The 25688-nt window shown below is 49.9% G+C and overlaps 1 protein-coding gene across 1 annotated transcript in view; it reads left to right on the forward strand.

Moving 5' to 3' along the window:
- The window catches only part of MAD1L1 (mitotic arrest deficient 1 like 1), a 383773-nt gene that overhangs the window by 10803 nt on the left and 347282 nt on the right, over positions 1 to 25688 (forward strand). The window contains exons 6-11 of the mRNA XM_056866622.1: positions 4557 to 4736; positions 7030 to 7154; positions 8396 to 8477; positions 9787 to 9917; positions 10953 to 11067; positions 13318 to 13379. Of these exons, the coding sequence (XP_056722600.1) occupies positions 4557 to 4736; positions 7030 to 7154; positions 8396 to 8477; positions 9787 to 9917; positions 10953 to 11067; positions 13318 to 13379 (695 nt within the window). The remainder of the gene's footprint in view (positions 1 to 4556; positions 4737 to 7029; positions 7155 to 8395; positions 8478 to 9786; positions 9918 to 10952; positions 11068 to 13317; positions 13380 to 25688) is intronic.

Consider the following 25688-nt stretch of genomic DNA (forward strand, 5'->3'; position numbering starts at 1 on the left):
GGGGGATCGAACCCGGTTCTCCAGATCAGACTCCCAACACTCCAAACCACCGCTCTTAACCACTAGATCACCCTTTTGTGGTTTTCTTGGTGTGATTTGTCTTGTGGCGAGCCTGCCGTAGGATCCTGGGAGCTTGTCGACTCCCGAGAGAGTGAGCCAGGCTGCATGCAGTTTGGACTCTTTCAGATCCCTTTAAACGTCCTTGAGAGGACGGAGCGTTTTGTCCTGGACCAGGACGGCGTGGGTTCAGGTCTCGGCTGTGTCGCGATGCTCCCTTGGGTGACTTAGGATAAGTTCTCACCTTGCAGCCGGGCCTACCTCACAGGGGTTGTGAGGATGGTATGGGGGGGGGACACTCTCACCCAGAGGCCACATTTGTAGCCTGCCCCATGGACACGGTCTAAATGTGATTAAGAGGAGTCCAGTGGTGTCTTAAAGATGAACAAAATCGATTCCAGGCAAAGGTTGCTTCAACAGGTTCGCAAAGGTTACATCCGTGAGGCCAGGGGTCTCCACCCTTTCTGAGCCTGTGGGAACTGTTGGAATTCTGACCCAGGGTGGTGTGTGCAACCACAAAATTGCTTCTACAGGAGGTAGACCAACCACACAATGGCTGCCACAGGAGGTAGACCCAACCACACAATGGCTGCCACAGGAGGTACACTCAACCACACAATGGCTGCCACAGGAGGTACACTCAACCACACAATGGCTGCCACAGGAGGTAGACCAACCACACAATGGCTGCTACAGGAGCTAGGCCCAACCACACAATGGCTGCCACAGGAGGTAGACCCAACCACACAATGGCTGCCACAGGAGCTAGGCCCAACCGCACAATGGCTGCCACAGGAGGTAGACCGAACCACACAATGGCTGCCACAGGAGGTAGACCCAACCACACAATGGCTGCCACAGGAGGTAGACCGACCACAAAATGGCTGCCACAGGAGGTAGACCAACCACACAATGGCTGCTACAGGAGCTAGGCCCAACCACACAATGGCTGCCACAGGAGGTAGACCCAACCACACAATGGCTGCCACAGGAGGTAGACCCAACCACACAATGGCTGCCACAGGAGGTAGACCAACCACACAATGGCTGCCACAGGAGGTAGACCCAACCACACAATGGCTGCCACAGGAGGTAGACCCAACCACACAATGGCTGCCACAGGAGGTAGACCCAACCACACAATGGCTGCCACAGGAGGTAGACCCAACCACACAATGGCTGCCACAGGAGGTAGACCCAACCACACAATGGCTGCCACAGGAGGTAGACCCAACCACACAATGGCTGCCACAGGAGGTAGACCAACCACACAATGGCTGCTACAGGAGCTAGGCCCAACCACACAATGGCTGCCACAGGAGGTAGACCCAACCACACAATGGCTGCCACAGGAGGTAGACCCAACCACACAATGGCTGCCACAGGAGGTAGACCCGACCACACAATGGCTGCCACAGGAGGTAGACCCGACCACAAAATGGCTGCCACAGGAGGTAGACCAACCACACAATGGCTGCCACAGGAGGTAGACTCAACCACAAAATGGCTGCCACAGGAGGTAGACCCAACCGCACATTGGCTGCCACAGGAGCTAGACCCAACCACAAAATGGCTGCCACAGGAGGTACACCCAACCACACAATGGCTGCCACAGAAGCTAGGCCCAACCACACAATGGCTGCCACAGGAGGTAGACCCAACCACAAATCTCTCTGGGGAGGGACTTCCAAAGTTCTGGGGCCACAGCCGAGAAGGCCCTTCCTCGCATTTCCACCCGTCTAGCTTCAGATGACTGGGGCAGCCAAAGCAACGCTTCCAAAGATTAGCTGAGCGTATGGGTTCAAAATCACACAAGGTTGGAAGAGACAATGGTCATCGAGTCCAACCCCCCGCCATGCAGGATCCCACAATCAAAGCGCTCCCGACAGATAACCATCCAACCTCTGCTTAAAGACCTCCAAAGACGGGGACTCAACCACCCTTCGAGGTAGCGCATTCCCCCATCGAACAGCCCTCACTGTCAGAAAGTTCTTCCTAATGTTTAGGTGGAATCGCTTTTCCGTTAGTTTAAATCCATTACTCCGTGTCCTAGTCTCGGGAGCAACAGAGAACAAGCTAGTTCCCTCATCAACACGACATCCCTTCCAATATTTAAACATGGCTATCGTGTCTCCCCTCAACCGTCTCTTCTCCAAACTAAACAAACCCAACTCCCTAAGTCTCACCCCATAGGGATTCCAGACCTTTGACCATTCTGGTCGCCCTCCTCTGGACACGCTCCAGCTTGTCAGCATCCTTCTTAAATTGTGGAGCCCCAAACTGGACACAGTATTCCAAGTGAGGTCTGACCAATGCAGAATACAGTGGTAGTATTACTTCCCTTGATCTAGACAGGTTCAATCCCCAGCATCTCCAGTTAAAAGGGACTAGGCAGGTAGGTGATGGGAAAGACCTCTTGCCGGAGACCCCGGAGAGCCACTGCCGGTCTGAGTAGACAATACTGACTTTGATGGACCCAGGGTCTGATTCAGTTCGGCTCTCCTCGGCCGAACCCCAAATTCAGCTGAGTCAGTCGCAGGAGCGCTTCGAAAAAAGCGAGGCGAGCTAAGCCAACGGCGTGGTAATTACCCGGCTCGGATTCCGCCTTCCAGGAAGTCATGTGGATCGACTTTTTTTTTTTATAGAGGAATCTTTTTGCCGTTTTGCATAATCCGCGCTTAGTATGCAAATCCGCGGCTTGTTTCGCTTTGATTAGCCGAGCAATTTGCTGCACCGTTTCCAATAAACGCGAATCGATTTGGGTCGGGAGGAAACACACGCTGGGGCGGAAATGATTTTGGGGGGTTCCTAAAAGGAAGAGGGAAATGACTTTCCTCCTGTAATGCGCAGCTGAGATTCAGTTGCCCGATACGCTGGCGATGCAGAAAAATCGTAGCTCCGGCTGGAAATCTTATTGTGATGGACCAGAGAGACATCCCTTTTAATAAGTTTAATTTTCATGTTGTGTATTAAACCGCATCAAGGGTCCAAGGGCTTGTACGTTGGCACTCTAAATTAGAGAGCCAGCGTGGTGTAGTGGTTAACAGCGGTGGTTTGGAGCGGCGGACTCTGATCTGGAGAACCGGGTTTGATTCCCCACTCCCCGGCAAGAGCGGCGGAGGCTAATCGGGTGAACGGGGTTTGTTTCCCGGCTCCTCTGCACGAAGCCAGCTGGGCGACCTTGGGCTAGTCACAACTCTCTCAGCCCCACCTTCCTCACAGGGTGCCTGTTGTGGGGAGGTGAAGGGAAGGTGATTGCAAGCTGCTTTGATTCTCCCTTAAGTGGTAGAGGAAGTTGGCATATAAAAACCAATTCATCATCATCATCATTGGCTGCTAAACGGAGAGCCTGGGTACTCAGGGAAAGGGGAAACCTCCACATTCAGAGGCAGTCAACCTCGGAATACCAGTTCTAGGGGGCAACGTTAGGGTAAGGCCTCCGCCTCTATGCCTGGTGTTTGGCCCTCCAGAACAATCCTATTGCATTGTTTGCTGAATGCCTCATCGTGTCCATTATATCGACTTGCTCTGTGTAATCTGCCTGAAGTCCCAGTGAGAGCGGGTTACAAATAATGTGAATAAATAAATATGCATTGAAATGTTTCAGTCTGTAAAAGCCTGGTTGGCTTCATTTTCAGTCCTAGAAAAGCCCTCAGCGGTTGAAGATGCATCTTTTTTGGTGGAATGGGAGGATGGCGGCTTCTTGCCTGTTCGTGTCTTTTTGAGAGCCAGCGTGGTGTAGTGGTTAAGAGCAGTGGTTCGGAGCGGTGGAGTCTGATCCGGAGAACCGGGTTTGATTCCCCACTCCCCCACATGGCCGGCGGAGGCTAATCTGGAGAACTGGGTTGGTTTCCCCACTCCGCCAGACGAAGCCACCTGGGTGACCTTGGGCTAGTCACATTTCTCTTAGAGTTTTCCTTGCCCCACCTACCTTACAGGGGAGTGGAAGGGAAGATGATTGTAAGCCGGTTTGATTCTTCCTTAAGTGGTAGAGAAAGTCGGCATATAAAAACCAACTCTTCTTCTTCCTCCTCTTCCTCCTCCTCTGATAGTTGGGCTAACAATGTTCTTTTTTTTGTTATAGTAAGGGATAGATAAATAATGGAAATAAATATTAGGATTAGAAACTATGCAAAAGACTATACAAATATATTTTGAGATGGAGGAGGGTGTAGGGGAAGTTAACCTAAGATTGAACGTAACAATCTTGGTGAATGTTTTTTATCTATTCTGATGTTTATTTGTATTTGCTGAAATAATGTGTTTAATAGATTAGAAAAATAAAAAAAATTGTATTTTTAAAAAAAAGATAGTTGGGCTAACAAATGCCAGACTGCAGGCAGAGGGAGAGAAGTCAGAGCACTGCGGAGGAAATAGCGCAAACCGCGCGAGGCTTAGACCAGGGGCTACAGATCAGAAATGGCTGGGCTGGATAGCGTATTGTCGCCAGGGTTGGTTGGTTTGGTTAAATCGCATTTTAATGTCTCCCCTCTCTCTAGCGGGAGTTCGACCGTAGCCAAGAACTCCTAAAGCAGATCAAGCAGTGTCGGGAAAGGGAAACGGAGGCCGAAAATAAGCTGAAAGAACAAATCGAGGCCAGTAAGACCTGTCAGAAGAACGCCGAGGCTGTGAACAAGAAACTACAAGAGAAGGAGAACCAGCTTGCCGAAGCGAATGAGGTAAGCTCTCTGCGTAGCCTCCGAGCCGACTTGGGACTTGGCGCCAATCGTTACCGCAATTTATTTTCTTCATTTAGTTATTGCTTGACTTCATTTATACCATGGCCTTTCTCCCTAATGAGGGCCCAAGGCGACTTGTATATCATGCTCCTCTCCTCCGTTTCATCCTCCCGACAACCCTGCGAGGTAGGTTAGGCTGACAGAGCGTGCCTGGCCCGAGGTCCCCCCGCGAGCTTCCGTGGCGGAGCGGGGATTCGAACCGGGGACGAACGGGTTTGGGGTGGGGAGGCAGACGAGAGCCGTTTGCGCAGATAGGAAAGGAAGCTGAAACCCACGGTGCCCCTGGAAACCACGAAGGGTTTAACAATGTGGAAAAAGCTATAGGAAGTGGTGGAGAGCATGGTGTGGTGGTTAAGAGCGGTGGACTCTAATCTGGAGAACCGGGTTTGATTCCCCACCCCTCCACATGAGCGGCGCACGCTAGTCTGGTGAACCGGGTTGGTTTCCTCCACAGGAAGCCTGCTGGGTGACCTTGGGCTAGTCACAGCTCTCCGAACTCTTTGAACCCCACCTCCCTCACAGGATGTCTGTTGTGGGGAGGGGAAGGGAAGGCAATTGTCAGCCTGTTTGATTCTCCTTAAAAGGTAGAGAAAGCCAGCATATAAAAACCAATTCTTCTTGGGGTCACTGGGGATGTGGGGGGAGGTAGTTGTGAATTTCCTGCATTGTTCAGGGGGTTGGACTAGATGACCCTGGTGGTCCCTTGCAGCTCTATGATTCTTCTTCGTATCAGCAGTGTCTGTGTATAGCCAGAAATGTCTATTTAATGTTTGATTGCATTTCTGAGAACTGGGGAGATATTTCAGGAGAGCTCGGAATACAGGTGTACGAAACTGTAGCTAAACAAGAGTTGTAGCTATAAAAGTCGCCGTATTCCTCTTAGCGTCACGTTCAAGAACTGGTATTCTCCGCTGTAATCTGGAACTGGTTCGTGAGCTTGCGGGTCACCCCAAAAAATGTCGGCCTTTGGCATATTTCCAAGATTAGGCGGCGCCTTTAGAGCAGGAGACCCCCAACCTTTTCGAGCCCGTGGGTGCCTTTGGAGGTCCGCCACTGGGCGATGGGTTCCGCCACAAAATGGCTGCGGCGGGAGGCAGAGCCGAGCACAAAATGGTTGCCACGCGGGGTGGGGGGGGGGCGCGGAGCCGCAGACTTTGAGGAAACCCAAGTGCAGAGGACGAAGGGAGTCATTAAAAACAAGAAACTGGGAAAGAGGGACTGCCTGTGGGAGGATTTATCTGGCCTCAGTTTCCATTGTTGGAGAATGTAGTGATACAGCGCTGGTGGATCCATTTGCACCACCCTCGACAGGTCCATCGTGTAGAACATAACATAAGGAAAGCCCTGCTGGATCAGACCAAGGCCCATCAAGTCCAGCAGTCTGTTCACACAGCGCCCAACCAGGTGCCTCTAGGAAGCCCCCAAAGAAGACGATTGCAGCAGCAGCATTACCCTGCCTGTCTTCCACAGCACCCAATATCATAGGCATGCTCCTCTGATCCTGGAGAGAATAGGTATGCATCATGACTACTATTATCCACTTTGACTAGTAGACATGGATAGCCCTCTACTCCATGGACACGTCCACTCCCCTCTTCAAGCCATCCAAGTTGGCAGCCATCCCACATCCTGGGGCAGGGAGTTCCACAATTTAACTATGCGTTGCGTAAGAAAGACTTCCTTTTATCAGTTTTGAATCTCTCACCCTCCAGCTCCAGCAGATGACCCCACGTTCTAGTATTATGAGAGAGGGAGAAAAGCTTCATCCTGTCCACTTTCTCCGTACCATGCATCATTTTATAGACCTCTGTCATGTCTCCCCTTAGCCGCCGCCTTTCTGAGCTAAACAGCCTTAAACGTTTGAACCTCTCCTCATAGCGCCGTTGCTCTACCCCCCCTCCCCCCGATCATTTTGGTTGCTCTTTTCTGCACCTTCTCAAGCTCTGTAATACCTTTTTTTTTTTTTTGGCGTGGGGACCAGAACCGAACACAGCATTCGTTCCATCTTTGACAGCGCCCAATTTGCTTTTGCTAGCTTGGGTTTCCGCACTCGACGGGCGGTGACGGATGAGAGAGGGTGGTTTTTAAAACCTTTGTTCGGAGGTGATTTTTTAAAAAAACGGCCTGATTTATGTATTTCTTGCTTCCTTGCGCTGGCCTGGCCGAGTAGCGGCTCGCCGGCTTTGACGGTCAGCCCCGGGGGGCCTCTCTCCCGCCTTCTTTCCCTTTTCAGAAGTCGGCCGCGCTGAAAGCGAGGATGTCCGAGCTGCAGTGGGACGTCATGAACCAGGAGAGGCAGATCAAGAGCCAGGAGTCGGAGAAGCAAGAGCTGACGGAGCAGCTGGAGGCACAGCGCAAGTGAGTCGGGGATTATCAACCGCCGACGGGCAAAGGCCGCGGCCGCTGGCGTCGCTCGGCAAAACTTTCCGACAGCTTTTGATTCCCCCCCCATTGTTCAAAGGGTTGCTTTGATCTGGATTCTCTGATTCTATTCTATGATTAACGGAGGAGAAGTCTATCAGTGGCTACTAGCCCTGGTGACCAACGGGAACCTCCACGTTCGGAGGCAGACAACCCCCGAATCTCAGGGCCGGGAGTCGACATCGAGACTCTATGCCCTGTGGTCGGCCTTCCGTAGTAACTGGTTGGCCTCTGTGAGACAAGAGGCTGGACTAGATGGGCCAGTGGTCCGATCCAGCAGGGCTCTTCTGATGTCCTTTTCAGGAGAAGGCCTCCCCCTCTGGGCCCTGACGTTGGACCTCCAGAGGAACTGGTTGGCCCCTGTGTGAGACAGGATGCTGGACTGGATGGACCCTCACTGGCCTGATCCAGCAGGGTTCTTCTTTCGTACTTTTGAAGGCTAACTGAAGTAAAGATCAAGTCACAATTTCATTCTTAAGCATCGGCAGTGAGCCCCGGCAAGCCTTTTTTGCTCTTTAGATGTGACCTCTTTGTTTGCATCATAGGAATTTGCAAGGCGCAAGTCCTGCAAGATCCTAAAAGCAGTTAATATTGGCTGTCTCATTTTCACAAGCAGGCGCACATAAAGGAGAAATGCCGCAGAGCCTGAGGGAGAACCATGTCTGTGACTTAAACCGTAGGATGGGACACGGTCCTTTGAATCAAAACTCCTTTGAAATTAAATCAAACGAGTTTCCGTCTAGACATTAGGAAGGATTTTCTAACAGAGCGGTTCCTCAGTGGAACGGGCTTCCTCGGGAGGTGGTGAGCTCCCCTTCCCTGGAGGTTTTGAAGCAGAGGCTAGATGGCCATCTGTCAGCAATGCTGATTCTGTGACCTTAGGCAGATGATGAGAGGGAGGGCATCTTGGCCATCTTCTGGTCACTAGGTGTTGGGGGGAGGTAGTTGTGAATTTCCTGCATTGTGCAGGGGGTTGGACTAGATGACCCTGGTGGTCCCTTCCAACTCTATGATTCTATTCTATGAATCGTACAAAGATGTCCCACGGGTATTTTTGGTCACAGGGAGAACATTAGCTTGGATAGATGATGAATGAGGCCCGCTAGCCGTTCCCGTGTGCCTTTTTAGCGTTCTTTCTTCTGTTAAACGTCCTTCTATTTTATGTCCATGTGGAACAGGCAGTGGCAAGAGGCCTGCCAGCAAATTCAGGCCCTGCAAGCCAAGCAAACCCAGATGGCCGACAAGGAGCAGAAGATTCAGGTGAGATCCAAAAGAGTTCTCCTACTCATTAGCATAGAGCGTGGGGTCCTTGGCTTTTCCAAGTTAAAAACTTTTTTATTTCTATGCCAAGTTGAAATTGTTGAAGACTTTCTATTCCTTGGCTCCATCATCCACCGAAAGGGAGACTGCAGCCAAGACATCAGAAGGAGGTTGAGACTGGGAAGGGCAGCCGTGAAGGAGCTAGGAAAGATCTTTTAAGTGTAAGGATGTGTCACTGGCCACCAAGGTCAAGTTAATTCATGCCAGCGTATTCCTTATTACTATGTATGGGTGTGAAAGCTGGGTAATGAAGATAGCTGATAGAAAGAAAGCAGATTCTATCAGGCCTTTGCTGTTCACATGACTAGGCCAGGCTCAGGCTTCGTGTCCAACGACCTTGGTTCTCATGCCTGTAAATAATGTGTACAGTTTCATCCGTCCTGTTTTCTGCAGCTGTGCAGATATTTGGTCTAACGCTTCCTGGGAACCCCATATCTCGGGTTGACTTCACTTTGTTTTACTTTCCCTGGCTGGAGTGTTTTTAAGCATGTACTCTCCTCTGTGTCGGTATGAACAGCCTGCTTCTGTTTGTAGACAGTCCGTTCTTTAATTTACCTTTTTGCTCCTAATAAAGTATTACTGCTGCAGGACTACTTGCCTGGATGAATTCGCTTATGGGATGCTAGGGGTAAATGCCTGATCCGGACAGATTCCTTTGAAATGTGGTGTTGGAGGAGAGTGTTAAGGATTCCGTGGACTGCTAAAAAAGCAAATCAGCGGGTTCTAGATCAAATCAATCCGGAAGTTAAATGACTCAACTGAGGCTATCGTATTTTGGTCACATTATGAGAAGACAAGAGTCACTGGAGAAGACAATCATGCTAGGAAAAGTTGAGGGCAGCAGGAAAAGAGGAAGACCCAACAAGAAAGGGATTGACTCAAGTCAATCTGAGCAAGGCTGTTAAGGATAGGACGTTTTGGAGGAGATTGATTCATAGGGTCGCCAGGAGTCGGAAGCGACTTGACTGCACTTACACACACACAAGTTGTCAGCTTTGTGTAGAAATGAGGACAACAGTGAATCGGATGTGCCGTTCTGAGTTAGCTGGTACGGAATAACTCTCGAAAGGTGTACTCTGGTTTAATATGGTGTCGGTATCATGAGTTTTGTTTATAAATAAATTTAAAAAGAAAATTTAGCCTAGATCCATCCCAGCGGCGGCACAGGTTGTGTTTGATCTTTCTGCGTGCGCTTGCGATGGCCGCCAGCCGTATCGGTCTGCTCATTCTCGTCTCCTCCTTTCAACAGGAATTGGAGCAGAAGCTGGCTTTGCAGGAACAAGACGCCGCGATCGTCAGGAACATGAAGGCCGACTTGGCCCGGTTCCCCAAAATGGAACGGGAGCTGCGGCAGCTCAGAGAGGAGAACGCTTATCTCAGGTTCGAAGTCAACTGCCGCACTTTGCGCGTGCTCGTTTTGTCTCTTCCGGCCCTGCCCGTCCCCGTTGGCTTTCGCGTCAACGTGACAAAGTTGTTCCATGCCTTGGGGCCTGGCGGTCTACCCTCTTTTTTAGCTGGGCCGTTGCCCGTGTGTGTCTCGTATAAACTCCGGTAGCTAAAGGTGGATGCGCGGGGTACTACTTTGAGATCGGGGCAGGAGAGCATGCGGGTGGTGTACTGTCTCTCCCCCACCAAGTTTTTATTCAATTTTTCCAATATTATACAAACAAACTAACTAACTAACATCCATTCACAAACATACAATATGTGCCATCATTCAGGGAGTGTACTTTACGTTAAGGAGCCCCGTGGCGCAGAGTGTTAAGCTGCAGTACTGCAGTCCAAAGCTCTGCTCACGACCCGAGTTCGATCCCGGCGGAAGTCGGTTTTCGGGTAGCCGGCTCAAGGTTGACTCAGCCTTCCATCCTTCCGAGGTTGGTCAAATGAGTCCCCAGCTTGCTGGGGGGAAAGGGAAGACGACTGGGGAAGGCACTGGCAAACCACCCCGCAAACAAGGTCTGCCTAGTAAATCATAGAATCATAGAGTTGGAAGGGACCACCAGGGTGATCAAGTCCAACCCCCTGCGCAATGCAGGAAATTCACAACTACCTCCCCCCCACACCCCTAGTGACCAGAAGATGGCCAAGATGCCCTCCCTCTCATCATCTGCCTAAGGTCACAGAATCAGCATTGCTGACAGATGGCCATCTAACCTCTTCTTCAAAACCTCCAGGGGAGGAGAGCTCACCACCTCCCGAGGAAGCCTGTTCCACTGAGGAACCGCTCTAACTCTCAGAAAACGTCGGGATGTGATATAGCCCCATGGGTTAGTAATGACCCGGCCCTTGCACAGGGGGCCTTCACCTTTTAACTTTACATTAATCGCTGAAATCTCACTAATCATTTGCTGTCGTAACATAGTTAAGACGTGTGCTGTCTTAACGTCGGGGGGGTCGCTCCTTTTCCGTGCTCAGGGAAATGAAAGAGAACAACGGGCTGCTCAGAGAGGAAGTGGAGGGGCTCCAGAGGAAACTCGAACGCTACGAGAAGGTCCAGGCGGATATGGTGGCGCTAGAACTGGAGAAGGAGGTGAGATCCCTTAGGGTTTGCATGAAAAGGTTTAGTCGTGCTGCCCTTACTTGTGATTTTTTTTTCTCCTAATGTGCATATTGTACCTGATAAACTATGACTGGTCTAATGTCAAGAGTTTCATATCGAGTCCACTGTGTATCACTTACGACCGGGGTCCCCAACCTTTCTCCTTGGGAATCTTGAGAAGGGATGGTGAACACTCCAAAATAGCTGCCATGGGAGGAGGAGCCAAAGCCCAAATGGGTGCCGGAGGAGGCGGAGCCACGCAGAACGCCTCCCTCCTCCCACCACCTGGGAAAATGGAAGGACTGCAGGGAGAATGGACTAATACTTCAGTGGCTGCCTGTTATTGCAGTTTTGAATTGCTGAATTACAACTAATGATGAAGCTCAAGACAATGCATTCTCCTGGATTGAACAGAGATCTGGGATTCCTGTCTCATTACCAATGCTAATTTCTCCACTCCTACCACCCCTCTGCATATCACACCTAATCCAGTCATGCCTACTAATGTCATTTATTGCTTTTGACATGTACATTGCCACTCACTCTAATCCTCTCTTTTCTACTTAAGGATAGATGGGCTCACATTCTAGCTGTATCTGAAGAAGTGAGCTGTGGCTCCCGCAAGCTCACACCCTGCCAGAAATTTTGTCAGTCTTTAAGGTGCTACTGGACTCTTGCTCTTACCTATTGCAGTTGTGGAAAACCCTTTCACTAGAGCCAGCGTGGTGGAGTGGTTAAGAGCGGCGGACTCTAACCTGGAGAGCCAGGTTTGATTCCCCGCTCCTCCACGTCAGCGGCAGACTCTGATCTGGAGAACCGGCTTTGATTCCCCTCTCCTCCACATGCAGCCTGCTGGGTGACCTTGGGCTAGTCACAGTTCTCTCTCCGACTCTCCCAGCCCCACCTACTTCACAAGGTGCCTGTTGTGGGGCGAGGAAGGTATTGTGATTGTAAGTCGCTTTGAGCCTCCTTTTGGTAGAGAAAAGCAGGGTATAAAAACGAACTCTTCTTCTTGAATGCCCACAGGCACCATGAAGCCCTGACTTGAGACATTCTCCAGGAAAGACATGTGTCTTCAGTGCGGCAGCTTCTTTAGCTTCGAAAGCTAAAGTCCAGAGGCACCTTAAAGACTAGCAAAATTAATTTTGATATGACCTTTCACAAGACACAGCCCGCTTCATCAGATCTATGAAAGAAAAACGTACTGGGAAATCTTACGGGGGAGGTTGAGGCGGCTTGGTGCGAGTTACGTCACCGATCTTTCAAGTGTAAAGTCTCTATGCAAGGGGGAAATCGAGGAGGCGATTTTGAACGAGTAGGTGTGCATTCTGCCATAAATCAACAGAATTAGTGGTTACATGTAGTGGATGGTGAGGGGTGGGTCAGGCTTCGCATTTACCTTTATCGTACGACTGCCGATAACGGTGTCTGGGATTCCGGAGTCGCCTAGGGGAAGATCGTAGATGGCGAACGCTCGAGGAAGAGCCTGCAATTTACACTTGGATCGTTGCTGTCGTCCGTGGCTCTAAACACACGCGCGGGATCAATAGGATCGGTTGCCGTGTCTTGGCGCGAGCGTAGTTGTTTAGAGTGCCAGGGACACTGTCGGTGTTACTGAGTGCAATCCAGTCTGCTCGACGGCGTAGACCGGGAGGACATAAAGCGCAAAGGTTAATTTTTGTTTGATGGGGGAAGCATGGCAGATCTGGAATTTTGGGACGGCAGGTGAGTCGGTGAAACCATGATGTATTTGCGGGCGGGGAGGAGAGAACACGCAACTGAAACGTATTGCATTAATCGTCGTCCATCCCTCCAATAAAGCTATTTTGGCTTCAGTTCTAGAACGAGCATGGCCCCTTTCCTTATTTCCCCGCGTGTGTAGTCTCGTAGAGCAAGCGCTGGCTGGGCACGGGTCACATAAAATGTTTTGCACATCCTTCTGGCCGCACAAAACGGGCTTTTGGCTTACTTGCGCGGGATAACAGAGGTGGTGAGCATTGAAGTCCCTCCCCAAACCCCGCCCTCCTCAGGCTCCACCGCCCAAAATCTCCAGGTATTTCCCAACCTGGAGCTGGCAATCCTAATTATTTATGTGGCTACGCATAAATAGAGTCCACCCTCTGAAGCATCCCTTTTTCTCCAGGGGAACTGATATCTGTAGTCAGGAAGAAGTCTCGTAAACGTAGGTGGGGTTGACTGAATGGGACGGCGTTAACCCCCTGCCTTGTTTCCTTTTTTCAGAAACTTCAGGGGAAGCTGGACACCTGGGAAAAACATGGCGAGAACACCGGCTTAAGTATCAAGTAAGCTTAAGGGATGGCATTAGAAGTCGGGGTTACGTTAGCATTCTGGGTTACTGTGGCTACATGCTTTTATTTATTTATTTTTATTTTATTCGATTCATACCCCTCCCTTTCCCAACCAAGTTGGGCTCAGGGCAGCTTCCAGCAGTTAGTATCTACGATACAATACAATACAATACAATACAATGGGAGAGCCAGCGTGGTGTAGTGGTTAAGAGTGGTGGTTTGGAGCAGCAGAGACTAATCTGGTGAACTGGGTTTGTTTCCCCACTCCTCCACCTGAAGCCAGCTGGGTGACCGTGGGCTAGTCACAGCTCTCTCAGCCCCACCTTTCTCACAGGGTGTCTGTTGTGGGGAGGGGAAGGGAAGGTGACCGTAAGCCGGTTTGATTCTGCGTTAAGTGGTAGAGAAAGTCGGCATATAAAAACCAACTCTTCTTTTTCTTCTACTTACCTAGTCCCTTTAATACGAGATGCCAGGGATTGAACCTGGGACCTTCTGCATGCCAAGCCGATGCTCTGCCACTGAGCTATGGCCCTTCCCATCATGTCGCATCGACACCTTTTTATTGGCATTCGCTGCCTTCATCAGTGTAGGTAGGAGAGGTACCCATCAAGAAGCTGAGAGAAAAGGGAAGAGAATGGACCATTTGGGGGCAACCTGCCACTTATCTGCCCGCCTGTTCCTATCCTCAGCTCATCCCTATTTGCATGTCTAGCTATCAACATGCTAGGAAAAGGGCCCCCTGCTGTGCTTTTAATCAATTTTTAAGTGGCAGTGAAAGTTGGCATATAAAAACCAACTCCTCCTCCTCCTCTTCTTCTTCGTCGTCTTCTTCTTCCATAAAATAATTACAAAAATACTATTTATGATTCAGGACTATCCAACAAGGGAAGCTGCTGATCAGCAGAGAAAGTTCCCACACATTCCAAGCGGAAAGGAATTCTTCACCATGTGGTCAGCCCTTTTTACTTTTCTCTTTGCCGTTCCGCCTTCCCTTCCCCCTCTAAGCGGCATTCGCCTTTAGAACGCCGTCCAGTCGGAAAACGCGTTGCATTTAGGAACACAGAGCTGGAAGGGACCTCAGGGGTCATCTAGTCCAACCCCCTGCACAACGCAGGAAATTCACAACTGCCTTCCTTCCCACTCCCCCAGTTGTCCCTGGTCTATGCCCAGAGGAAGGCAAAAAAACCCCAAAACCCTCCAGGATCCCTGGCCAATCTGGCCTGGAGGAAAATTCCTTCCTGACCCCAAAGTGGCCATTGGCATTACCCTGGGCATAGGGTAACAAGAGCCAAACATTGACGCGACCCTTCCTTCCCTTCCTCTCCTGGTCTGATTTGCAAGACTGCTGTGCTAAAGTTTTAGAGTCCTTGTGAAGTACGCGAGGGTTTTCCAGGTAGCGATTTTCAAGTAACTGGAACAAACGCCCTCGGGGACGCCGGTAAGATCTGTCGCCCCATTATATCAAGCACTTTCTCCCGCACTTGAAGACTTTAATTTCCCAACAAACCACTTGCTGCCGCGGGCAGACCCTATCGACGCGACTTCCAAGAGCGATTGCGACCGCGGCGCTCTTTCGCTTAAGACGGCGTTCCTTTTTGGCAGCCCCACGTCGTGGGCTCCGGGGTTTCCCCCATCCCTCCTACCCGGCTTTTCTTCCGACAGGCGGAAAGGGACGGAAGATGCGAGCTTTTCCTCGGCTCGCGCTGTTTTAATGTTCAATTAGGTAATTTCTCCGCGGGAGAGAAATGGGACTGAGAGAGACATTTTTCTGATGCAAATGACCACTTCATTTAAAATTGGGATCCTCGGTGCAGGCGTGGGTTTGCTTTCCAGCGGCGCCACGTTGCGTTGACGCTCTTAGGGATATTTCTTCACTCTCGGGGAGGGGGGAAAAGGAACTGCTTAGCCAGGATTAAAAAAAAATCCCCCTTTTATGCGGTTGGACGGAGTAGTGTTGGATAAGGAGAATGGCTCGGCTCTCAGGCCCTTGGGTGTACGTTGCGTTTATTTATTTTTTTGCGTGGGGCAGGAGTAGAGCTACGGCAATGTAAAGGGAGACCGACGTCTGAGTCAGGTTCCTGGAGAAGAGGGGATTACCAAGAAGGGGAGAATAAGAGGTCTTGGGTGTAGCGGTGAAGAGCAGTGGTTCGGAGCGGTGGGAGTCTGATCTGGAGAGCCGGGTTTGATTCCCCGCTCCTCCATACGAGCGGTGGACGTTAATCCGGTGAACTGGATTTGTTTCCCCACTCCTCCACACGAAGCCAGCTGGGTGAGCTTGGGCTAGTCACGGCTCTCTCAGCCCCGCCCGCCTCACAGGGTGTCTGTTGTGGGGAGGGGAAGGCGATTGTAAGCCGGTTTGCTTCTCCCTTAAGTGGTAGAGAAAGTCAGCATCTAAAAACCAACTCTTCTTCTTCTTCGGCGGTGAGCCCAAATTACACAATGCAGAGTTAAAGTGTGGAACTTCCCCAAGATGTGGTGATGGCTGCCAACTTGGAAGGCTTCAAGAGGGGAGTGGACATGTTCATGGAGGAGAGGGCTGTTCATGGCAACTAGTAAAACTGTTTCATATAATGTAAATGCTTAAGGCTTTGTCAGTGAGCAATAAAGGTTGATTGAATTGAATAAAATGATGCATGGTATATTGAGAGAGTGGACATGGAGAAGGTTTTCTCCCTCATAATCCTAGAAGGGGGGTCATCTGCTGAAGCTGGAGGGTGAGAGATTCAGAACAGATAAAGGGAAGTCTTTCTTTGCACAACGCAATTGTGGAACTCCCTGCCCCAGGATTTGGCGATGCCTGCCAACTTGGAAGGCTTGAAGAGGGGAGTGGACATGTTCGTGGAGGAGAGGGCTATTCACAAGTTAACTCTGCGTTGTGTGAAGAATTATTTCCTTTTGTCTTTTCTGAATCTGTCACCCTGCTTTCTGGTATTACAGCAGAGAGAGAAAAGCATCTCCCTGTCCACTCGCTCCGTACCACGCATCATTTTCTCTTTCTTCGCACAACGCAGAGTTCAATTGTGGCGCTCCCTGCCCCAGGAGGTGGTGAGGGCTGCCAATTTGGAAGGCTTTGGGCTCCCCGCCGGTGAGGACGGCCGGGCAGAAACGAAGTCAACATTTTGAGGGAAACGGCTTCAAACTGTGGGCGGCGTGCCCACGAACCGTAGTTTGATGCGTCAGCTTTGTGAAAAACGCTGTGTTAGGCAGCTACAAAAATATTGCAGTCAAACTGGAGAACCGCAGCCATCGATTTCTAGAGTGGCCTTTTGAAGGAAAGAAAAGTCCCATTTGTTGGTTCCCTGCTTTCCCAAGATCGCCTGCATCTTTCTTAGAAGTATTCAGGAACGGTTAGACGAAGAGCCAGCATGGCGTAGTGGTTAAGAGCGGTGGTTTGGAGCGATGGACTCCGATCTGGAGAACCGGTTTTTTTATTATTATTATTAAATTTTTAAACAAAAAGGAAAAAAAACATAATACAAACAAACTCAAATACAAAAGAAAAAAATATGACAATAGTTAAGAAAAAAGAAAAATTCAAAATACAATCATTACATTCTTATTTAGGAACGGTTAGACGAAGAGCCAGCATGGCGTAGTGGTTAAGAGCGGTGGTTTGCATCTGGAGAACCAGGGTTTTTTATTATTATTATTATTAAATTTTTAAACAAAAAGAAAAAAAACATAATACAAACAAACTCAAATACAAAAGAAAAAAATATGACAATATAGAAAACTACATAATAAGAACGATCTATATCTATAAAGTTAAGAAAAAAAATTCAAAATACAGTCATTACATTCTTATTTAGGAATGGTTAGACGAAGAGCCAGCATGGCGTAGTGGTTAAGAGCGGTGGTTTGGAGCGATGGACTTCGATCTGGAGAACCGGTTTTTTTTATTATTATTATTAAATTTTTAAACAAAAAGAAAAAAAACATAATACAAACAAACTCAAATACAAAAGAAAAAATATGACAATATAGAAAACTACATAATAAGAACGATCTATATCTATAAAGTTAAGAAAAAAAATTCAAAATACAGTCATTACATTCTTATTTAGGAACGGTTAGACGAAGAGCCAGCATGGCGTAGTGGTTAAGAGCGGTGGTTTGGAGCGATGGACTCCGATCTGGAGAACCGGGTTTTATCCCCCAGTCCTCCACATGAGCGGCGGAGGCTAATCTGGTGAACCGGGTTGGTTTCCCCGCTCTTCCGCATGAAGCCTGCTGGGCTAGTCACAGCTCTCTTAGAGCTCTCTCAGCCCCCCCTACCTCACAGGGGGTCCGTTGTGGGGAGGGGAAGAGAAGGTGATGGTAAGAAGGTGATTGTCAGTGATTGTAAGGTTTGATTCTCCCTTAAGTGGTAGAGAAAGTCGGCACATAAAAACCAACTCTTCTTCTTGTTCTACCGCGAATGTTTGGGCTACCGTTCCGAGGGTCTGCCAGATTTCTGCCCTACAACCTCAGAGCGAAGGGTATTCTGGCTGACTATTCCAAGATTCGAAACCTTCACGCTGCCTGCAATCTTTTTTTGTTTTTAGTATTTAGTTATGATTTATGAGCTGCAAAAAAAAAGAGAGAGAAGAATATTGTAGCTTTGAGTTGGCTTGTTCACGAGCTTCCTTATGTCAAACAAGCTGTCCCTCCGCAGTGGGAATTTGCCGAATATAGAAAGGGAAAATAAATATTCACGAGGAACACAGCTATGCTTTGCTTTGCCTCTCGCCGCCGCTGTCGCGAAGCTCCCCTGGAATTGCGTTTGCTGCGTCTGTTCGTGTCGGACGCGGGCGGAATCGGCTCTTGCAAAGGCGTGCCGCGGTTACGCTCTTGATGTTCGTTCGGGAGCGCTAAGGAGCTTGGGGAAACACGGGAGAAACCAGAGTGCCCGTGTGGGGCGCGTCGGGCGCAAAAGAGGCGTTTGGACAGCTGGAGGAGATCAGGTTGTGGAACTCCCTGCCCCATGATAGAGGTCTACAAAATGATGCGTGGTCTGGAGAGAGTGGACGGGGAGAAGCCTTTTCTCCCTCTCTCATAATGCCGGAACGCGGGGGTCTTCTGCCGAAGCGGGAGGGTGAGAGATTCAAAACAGACACAAGGAAGTATTCCGTTACACGATGCATAGTTAACTTGTGGCACTCCCTGCCCCAGGATGTGGTGACGGCTGCCAACTTGGAATCTTTGAAGAAGGGAGTGGACATGTTCATGGAGGAGAGGGCTATCCGTGGCTACTAGTCCAAATGGATACTAGTCATGATGCATACCTATTCTCTCTAGTATCAGAGGAGCATGCCTATTCTATTAGATGCTGTGCAACACAGGCAGGGTGATGCTGCTGCTGCAGTCGTCTTGTTTGGGGGCTTCCTGGAGGCACCTGGTCGGCCACTGTGTGAACAGACTGCTGGACCTGATGGGCGGTTAAGGGGAGACATGATCGAGGTCTATAAAATTATGCATGGTATGGAGAGAGTGGACAGGGAGAAGCTTTTCTCCCTCTCTCGTAATACCACCGCCAGCGGTTCTTATGGCTCTTGATTTATGACAACCCATAAATTGTGGAACTCCCTGCCCCAGGATGTGGTGATGGCTGCCAGCTTGGAAGAGGGGAGTGGCCATGTTCATGGAGGAGAGGGCTATCCATGGCTACTAGTAAAAATGGATACCATACTTGATGCCATGGGGCAGGGAGTTCCATGATGCCATACTTAATTCTCTCCAGGATCAGAGGAGCATGCCTATTCTATTAGGTGCTGTGGAGCACAGGCAGGATAAATGCTGCTGCAGTCGTCTTGTTTGTGGGCTTCCTAGAGGCACCTGGTCGGCCACCGTGTGAACAGACCGCTGGACTTGATGGGCCTCGGTCTGATCCAGCAGGGCTTTTCTTATGTTCTTATCTTCTTACGAACTTTATAAGCTGCTTTGAAAACCGTCTTTGGCAGAGAGATGGGCTAGAATTATTCAAAACAAACATCGACGCACAACTACGCTGGGCCGTCTAAAGACGATCGGGGCAAAGCTATCCATATCGCATTCACTGCAGCGTCTGCATCAAATACGGTTGAAGCAAAGGCAGGTTTTCCACTTTGATCTCCGAACACCAGCCGACATGCAAAATGACTCCCGGCAGTTCTATTTATTAAAAGAGGGACAGAAATGAAAAGCCCCGAATCGTTTCAACGTGTCGCAGATTTCAGAGTTCATTAATATATGCTAATAACCAGTCAGGACTTAATAGGACAGTGGCTAATGGCTGTACCAGGAAGCAGCATGAGAAATTTGAGCACATTAGCGATCATCATGCAAAAGAAGGGGAAAAAAAAAGAAAATTGCGCTTAACAATTTAAATAGCATTTCCCCTGAACGTCATTTCACAGGAAACCATCCAGGATATTATTATTATTATATGTGTATTACCAAGCTGAGGAGCCCCGTGGCGCAGAGTGGTAAGCTGCAGTACTGCAGTCCAAGCTCTGCTCACGACCTGAGTCCGATCCCGACGGAAGTCGGTTTCAGGGAGCCGGCTCGAGGCCGACTCAGCCTTCCATCCTTCTGAGGTCGGTGAAATGAATACCCACCTTGCTGGGGGTAAAGGGAAGACGACTGGGGAAGGCACTGGCAAACCACCCCGTAAACAAAGTCTGCCTTGGAAACGTCGGGATGCGATGTCACCCCATGACCCAGTGCTTGCACAGGGGGATCTTTATCTTTACCTTTATTACCAAGCTGAGTTGTTTGTTTATTGCCCACCTTTCTGGCTGTGACTCGAAGCGGATTGCATCGCACGAGACAAATACAGTCAAGAGGAGGGGACAGTCCAATGAACAGTATAAGAGGGGTCACACTACCTTGAGGATCTGGGATCTAGGACCCGTGGACGGTTCCATGACCCGTTCGTTTCCACTCCACATTCGACTCTCCTGGCAGACTGAATCGCTTTTGGACAAAGGACGGTCAGGATTGGACCAGGCCACGAGAGCCAGCGGGGTGTAGTGGTTAAAAGGGGTGGTTTGGAGCAGTGGACTCTGATCTGGGGAACCGGGTTTGATCCCCCCACTCCTGCACACGAGCCGCGGGCGCTAATCTGGAGAACTGGGTTGGTTTCCCCAGCCAGCTGGGTGACCTTGGGCTAGTCTCAGCTCTCTCAGCCCCACCTACCTCACAGGGTGTCTGTTGTGGGGAGGGGGAGGGAAGGTGATTGTAAGCCGGTTGGATTCTGCCTTGAGTGGTAGAGAAAGTGGGCACATAAAACCCAACTCTTCTTCTTGTCGTGAAAGATGCTTACCGGATGATCAGGGGGGGCGGATATATTTTATACGTCTCTGGTTGGTATCAATAGCCTCTGACTCCAGAGACAGGGCTTTGCATTGGATTGGCTAAAACACCTTGTCACTCTTAGTAAGGAGGCTGGCTTGAGTCCAGTTGCATTGACCTCAAATATTTGGGGTTTTCCCTCGTCTTCCGTTTTCAGCCTTCAGCAGAAACTGAGCCCGTGGGTGCACAACCCAATTTCATCTTACTGCAAGGAACTCCGCACATGCTCTGTGGAACCTGCTACAGCCAAGGTAACAGGTGTTTAGCGTAGTTCCATCGTATTCGAACCTAAGAACATAAGAAAAGCCCTGCTGGATCAGACCAAGGTCCATCAAGTCCAGCTGTCTGTTCACACAGTGGCCAACCAGGGGCCTCTAGGAAGCCCACAAACAAGACGACTTCAGCAGCATTTATCCTGCCTGTGTTCCTCAGAGCCTAATATAATAGGCTTGCTCCTCTGAGACGGTAGAGAATAGGTACGCATCATGACTAGTATCCATTGTGACTAGTAGCCATGGATAGCCCTCTCCTCCATGAACAGGTCTGCTCCTCTCTTCAAGCCTTCCAAGCTGGCAGCCCTCACCACATCCTGGGGCAGGGAGTTCCACAGTTTAACTGTGCATTGTCCTAAATCAAGAGCCATAAGAACCGTTGGGGCTGGCAAGCGTTGTCAAGTGGCAGCTGACTTACGGTGAACCCTGTAGGGTTTTCAATGCAAGAGATGTTCAGAGGGGGTTTGCCGTTGCCTACCTCTGCATACCTACCCTCTCCAGGATCAGAGGAGCATGCTGAATATATTAGGTGAATATATTAGGTGCACAGGCAGGATGGTGCTGCTGCAGGCATCTTGCTTGTGGGGCTTCCTAGAGGCACCTGGTTGGCCATTGTGTGAACAGATGGCTGGACGTGATGGGCGTTGGTCTGATCCAGCAGGGCTTTTCTTATGTTCTTAATCTCAAAGAGTTGTTCTTCTGGCACGTGTTTTCCTGGATCCGGAGCTTGCTTCATCCGAGCCACGGAATAAGTTCGTCCGAGGCAAACGTACGAGGTTATGAAGAAGAAGAAAAATGACAGACAGCTTGGTCGCGGCATGCAGAAAGCCCCAAATGAGATGCAGTTGCGTAAGAATCGGCTGCAACGGGGGGAAAGTTCGATTGACAATAGCCGCTGTCGGTGATAACCCAGTTTGCTTAGTTTTGCCAAGCTTGTAATTGCTGAGAAATCCAAAGTCATCGCGGAGCCCTGGGGAGACGGTGTCAGACTTTGCGCTGAACTTCTTAATTCAGCAGTTTCATGCCTCCGCCTCCCTTTGAAGTCCCTCTGCCGGAGAAGCGGGACTTTGAGATCAGGAACCCGTCCGTCCGGGGAGACGGAGACGTTCTCCCGCTGACTTCTCAATTTCAAGTTTGAGCTGCGTAGTCTTTTTCGTAGGGATTGAAGAGCAGGAGGGCATTAAAAAAAAAACACCCCAGATGATGGCATATATCGCATCCGGGGAAGTTGCTGTGCCCATGATGCTGTAGCTCAGTGGTTGCCAAACGTTTCGGGCCACCGCCCCCTTGACTCCACGGACTCAACCCCAGGGCCCCCTACCCTACCCAACAACACAGTTGAAGGGGCTGACCTCTAGCCCCCCCTGCTGCCCCTTTGTGGATGCTCTGCTAGGTTATGGGGCTGTTAGTGCCCCTCTAGGTAATCCTACCGCCCCCCGGGGGGTGGTACTGCCCACTTTGGGAACCACTGCTGTAGCTGAAATTAGCATTGGCAATGTTGGCATCTAGGTTTGTTGCAGGGTTTGGTTCTTTGGTTTGTGTCTCTGCTAGAAGAAGAAGAGTTGGTTTTTGTACCCCGATGTCCTCTACCTTTAAGGAGGCTCAAACCAGTTTACAACTTCTTTTCCTCTCCCCACGACAGACACCTTGTGAGGTAGGCGGGGCTGAGAGAGTTGGGAGAGAACTCAAAGAACTCAAGAGTTGGGAGAGAACTCAAAGTTGGGAGAGGACTTTGGCCCAAAGTCACCCAGCACTTAGGCCTACTGTTGTCGGTAGATGCTCTGCTAGGTTATGGGGCTGTCTGTGAGCAAGGAAATGCCTCCCGCCTGAGGTCTGTCAGCAAGGGATAGATCATCGTCTAGGGCAGGTGTCCCCAACGTGTGGTTCCCACGGTCAGCGTGGCGCCTGCCGACACCTTTCCCGGTGCCCGCCAAGTGTTTTTTAGAAAGGTCCATGTGGGATTTTTGACCAGCAAGCCTTCTGATTGGCCATTGGAGAGTTGATTTTTTAAAAAATGTCGCTTTGGCAGCGGCTGCCCCCCAAGCTCGCAGGTTCTTCGGTGTGACTGAAGGCAGGTTGCGGCCCCCGCTTTGCGGCTGGCTCTGCCTCCTGAGGCCGCCGCGTTGTGGGGGCCCTTTTGTGGCTGCGCCCACCTCTCTGGGTAGAATTCCAGTGGTGCCCGTTGGCTCCTAAAGGTTAGGGACCCCTCGTCTAGGACAAGTTGGTGGTTGTAGGTGGTGCTTTCACCGGTTTGAGCTGGGAGCTGTCGGCTCCAGCCTGCGGTGTTAGTCTACTTCAGAACAGGCTCATAGGGGAGATTCTGGTTCTCAGTCTGGCCCTATTGATCTGTTTCCTTACTCCATTGGGTGGGGCTTGTAATTCCAAGGACTGCCTGATGTAAATCCTTCAAGCTTGAGTCCCTCTCCCAAAACATGGAGCAGGTGTGGATCTAACATAATGCTCGGTTCTTTTCAGAATCCAGTTTCAATCTGGAGTTCCGTGATTGTAGGATGGTTCTTTCTCTAGAGCCCTGACCTCTGGATGGTCAGGGGTCCCTAACCATAATTAGACGAGGAATAGAAAATAAAACTGCTGCTATCATACTGCCCTTGTACAACTCTATGGTGAGACCACACTTGGAATACTTGGAGTACAGTTCTGGTCACCACACCTCAAAAAGGATATTGCAGAGCTTGAGAAGGTGCAGAAAAGAGCAACCAAAAAGGATTAGGGGACTAGAGCAACTGTCCTATGGGGAGCGGTTAGGACGGTTAGGGCTGTTTAGCTTGGAAAGAAGGCGGTTAAGGGGAGACATGATAGAGGTCTATAAAATTATGCATGGTTTGGAGAGAGTGGACAGGGAGAAGCCTTTCTCCCTCTCCCATAATACTAGAACATGGGGTCATCTGCTAAAGCTGGAGGGCGAGAGATTCAGAACAGATAAAAGGAAGTATTTTTTCACACAACACAGAGTTAAATTGTGGAACTCCCTGCCCCAGGATGTGGTGATGGCTGCCAGCTTGGAGGGCTTTAAGAGGGGAGTGGACATATTCATGGAGAAAAGGGGGTATTCATGGTTATTAGTTAGAATGGATACTGGTCATGCTGCATACCTATTCTCTCTAGTATCAGAGGAGCATGCCTATTATTTTGGGTGCGGTGGAACGCAGGCAGGATAAATGCTGCTGCAGTCGTCTTGTTGGTGGGCTTCCTGGAGGCACCAGGTTGGCCACTGTGTGAACAGACTGCTGGGCTTGATGGGCCTTGGTCTGATCCAGCAGGGCCGTTCTTATTTTCTTATGGCCCAGGATAGGCCGATCTCGTCAGCTCTCAGAAGCTAACAGGTTTGGCCCTGATTGGTATTTGGATGGGAGACCACCAAAGAAGTCCAGGGTTGCTTCGCAGAGGCAGGCAGTGGCCAACCTCTGTATGTCTCATCTGTGACCTGGATGGCCCAGGCTAGACGGATCTCATCAGATCTCAGAAGCTAAGCAGAGCCAGGCCTGGTTAGTTCTTGGATGGGAGACCGCCAAGGAAGACCAGGGTTGCTGTGCAGAGGAAGGCACTGGCAAACCATCTCTGTTAGTCTCGTGCCTTAAAATTCTGCTGGGTTGCCATAACTCAGTTGCGACTGGATGGCGCTTTGCACCCCCTTTCTCAAGACTGGCGTGTGGAGCGGATGGAAAATCTCCCACCTCTGGGACATTGTGGGGCAGTGGATTAAAAATGTGGTTCCAATTGAAACAAAAAAAATGCTGAAAACGCTCAGCTCCACAATGAAAGTTTCTAGACCCCAGGGTGACCTAGCGCCCGGGATTGGTCGCCCTCTGGCTTCCAGGGTCCGAAGCCAAACCAAGCAAGCCCCGAGCGTTACGCAGTGATTCTTTGCCTGCCTCTTACTCCACGGTAGCTGTGCTTCCTTTGTGTGGTCCCTTCGGTTCCTTTTGTTCGGGCTTCATCCCCTCATTTTTAAGACACTTGTTTCCCCGGTGCCTCTAAGAAGCTCCACCATTCCCGATTCTCCTCCGGAACGCAGCATCTTACAAAGCCGATTGGGCCCTGGTTTCCTTGTCCTCGCAGGAGACTTTGCGATTTCTCCCCTCTCTCGGCAGTAACCTTTGCGTCTGTCTGTACGGCAACGCACCGGCGCTTTGTTTTCTCTCCGCAACCCGCTTTGCCGCCTGGAATGCTTCCATTTGACAGACAACCCTTGCCAAATTAATTTTATTTAATTATCTCCTCGGGCTAAGCTTGAATAAATTTGGAGTTAAATTCGCCGTCTCTCTCTCTCTTCAACGCGGCGGGGTTTAATATCCTTGTTAAAATCTGATTAAAACCAAAATTGAGTTTTTTGAAGTCTGATTATCCCATGAAATGGAATTTTTAAACCTAATTACAAACGAATTTGCATACTTGTTTTTTTCTTCTTCTTCTTCCTCCCGTCGCCATTGAATAGGAAGTTGAAATAAATTTATTAATGAAATCCTCTTCCATCGTCTCCTTGGGGCAGGATATGATTGCGCATGGGTACAAATGTAAGAAGAGGGGTGACTTTAACCCCCCCCTTTCAAAATTTTCTTTCTATTCAATGCTGAGTTCCATCCCAGCTTCATCTCGTATTTCTTACCTTTTGTGTTTAATTTTTGGCTATATAACCATTGTGAGTAGCTAAGGCATTCCAGAGGAGAACTATTAAGCTTGAATAGTTTCTCACACTTTG

This window comes from Euleptes europaea, chromosome 21 (assembly GCF_029931775.1).
Source record: "Euleptes europaea isolate rEulEur1 chromosome 21, rEulEur1.hap1, whole genome shotgun sequence".
Lineage (NCBI taxonomy): Eukaryota > Metazoa > Chordata > Lepidosauria > Squamata > Sphaerodactylidae > Euleptes > Euleptes europaea.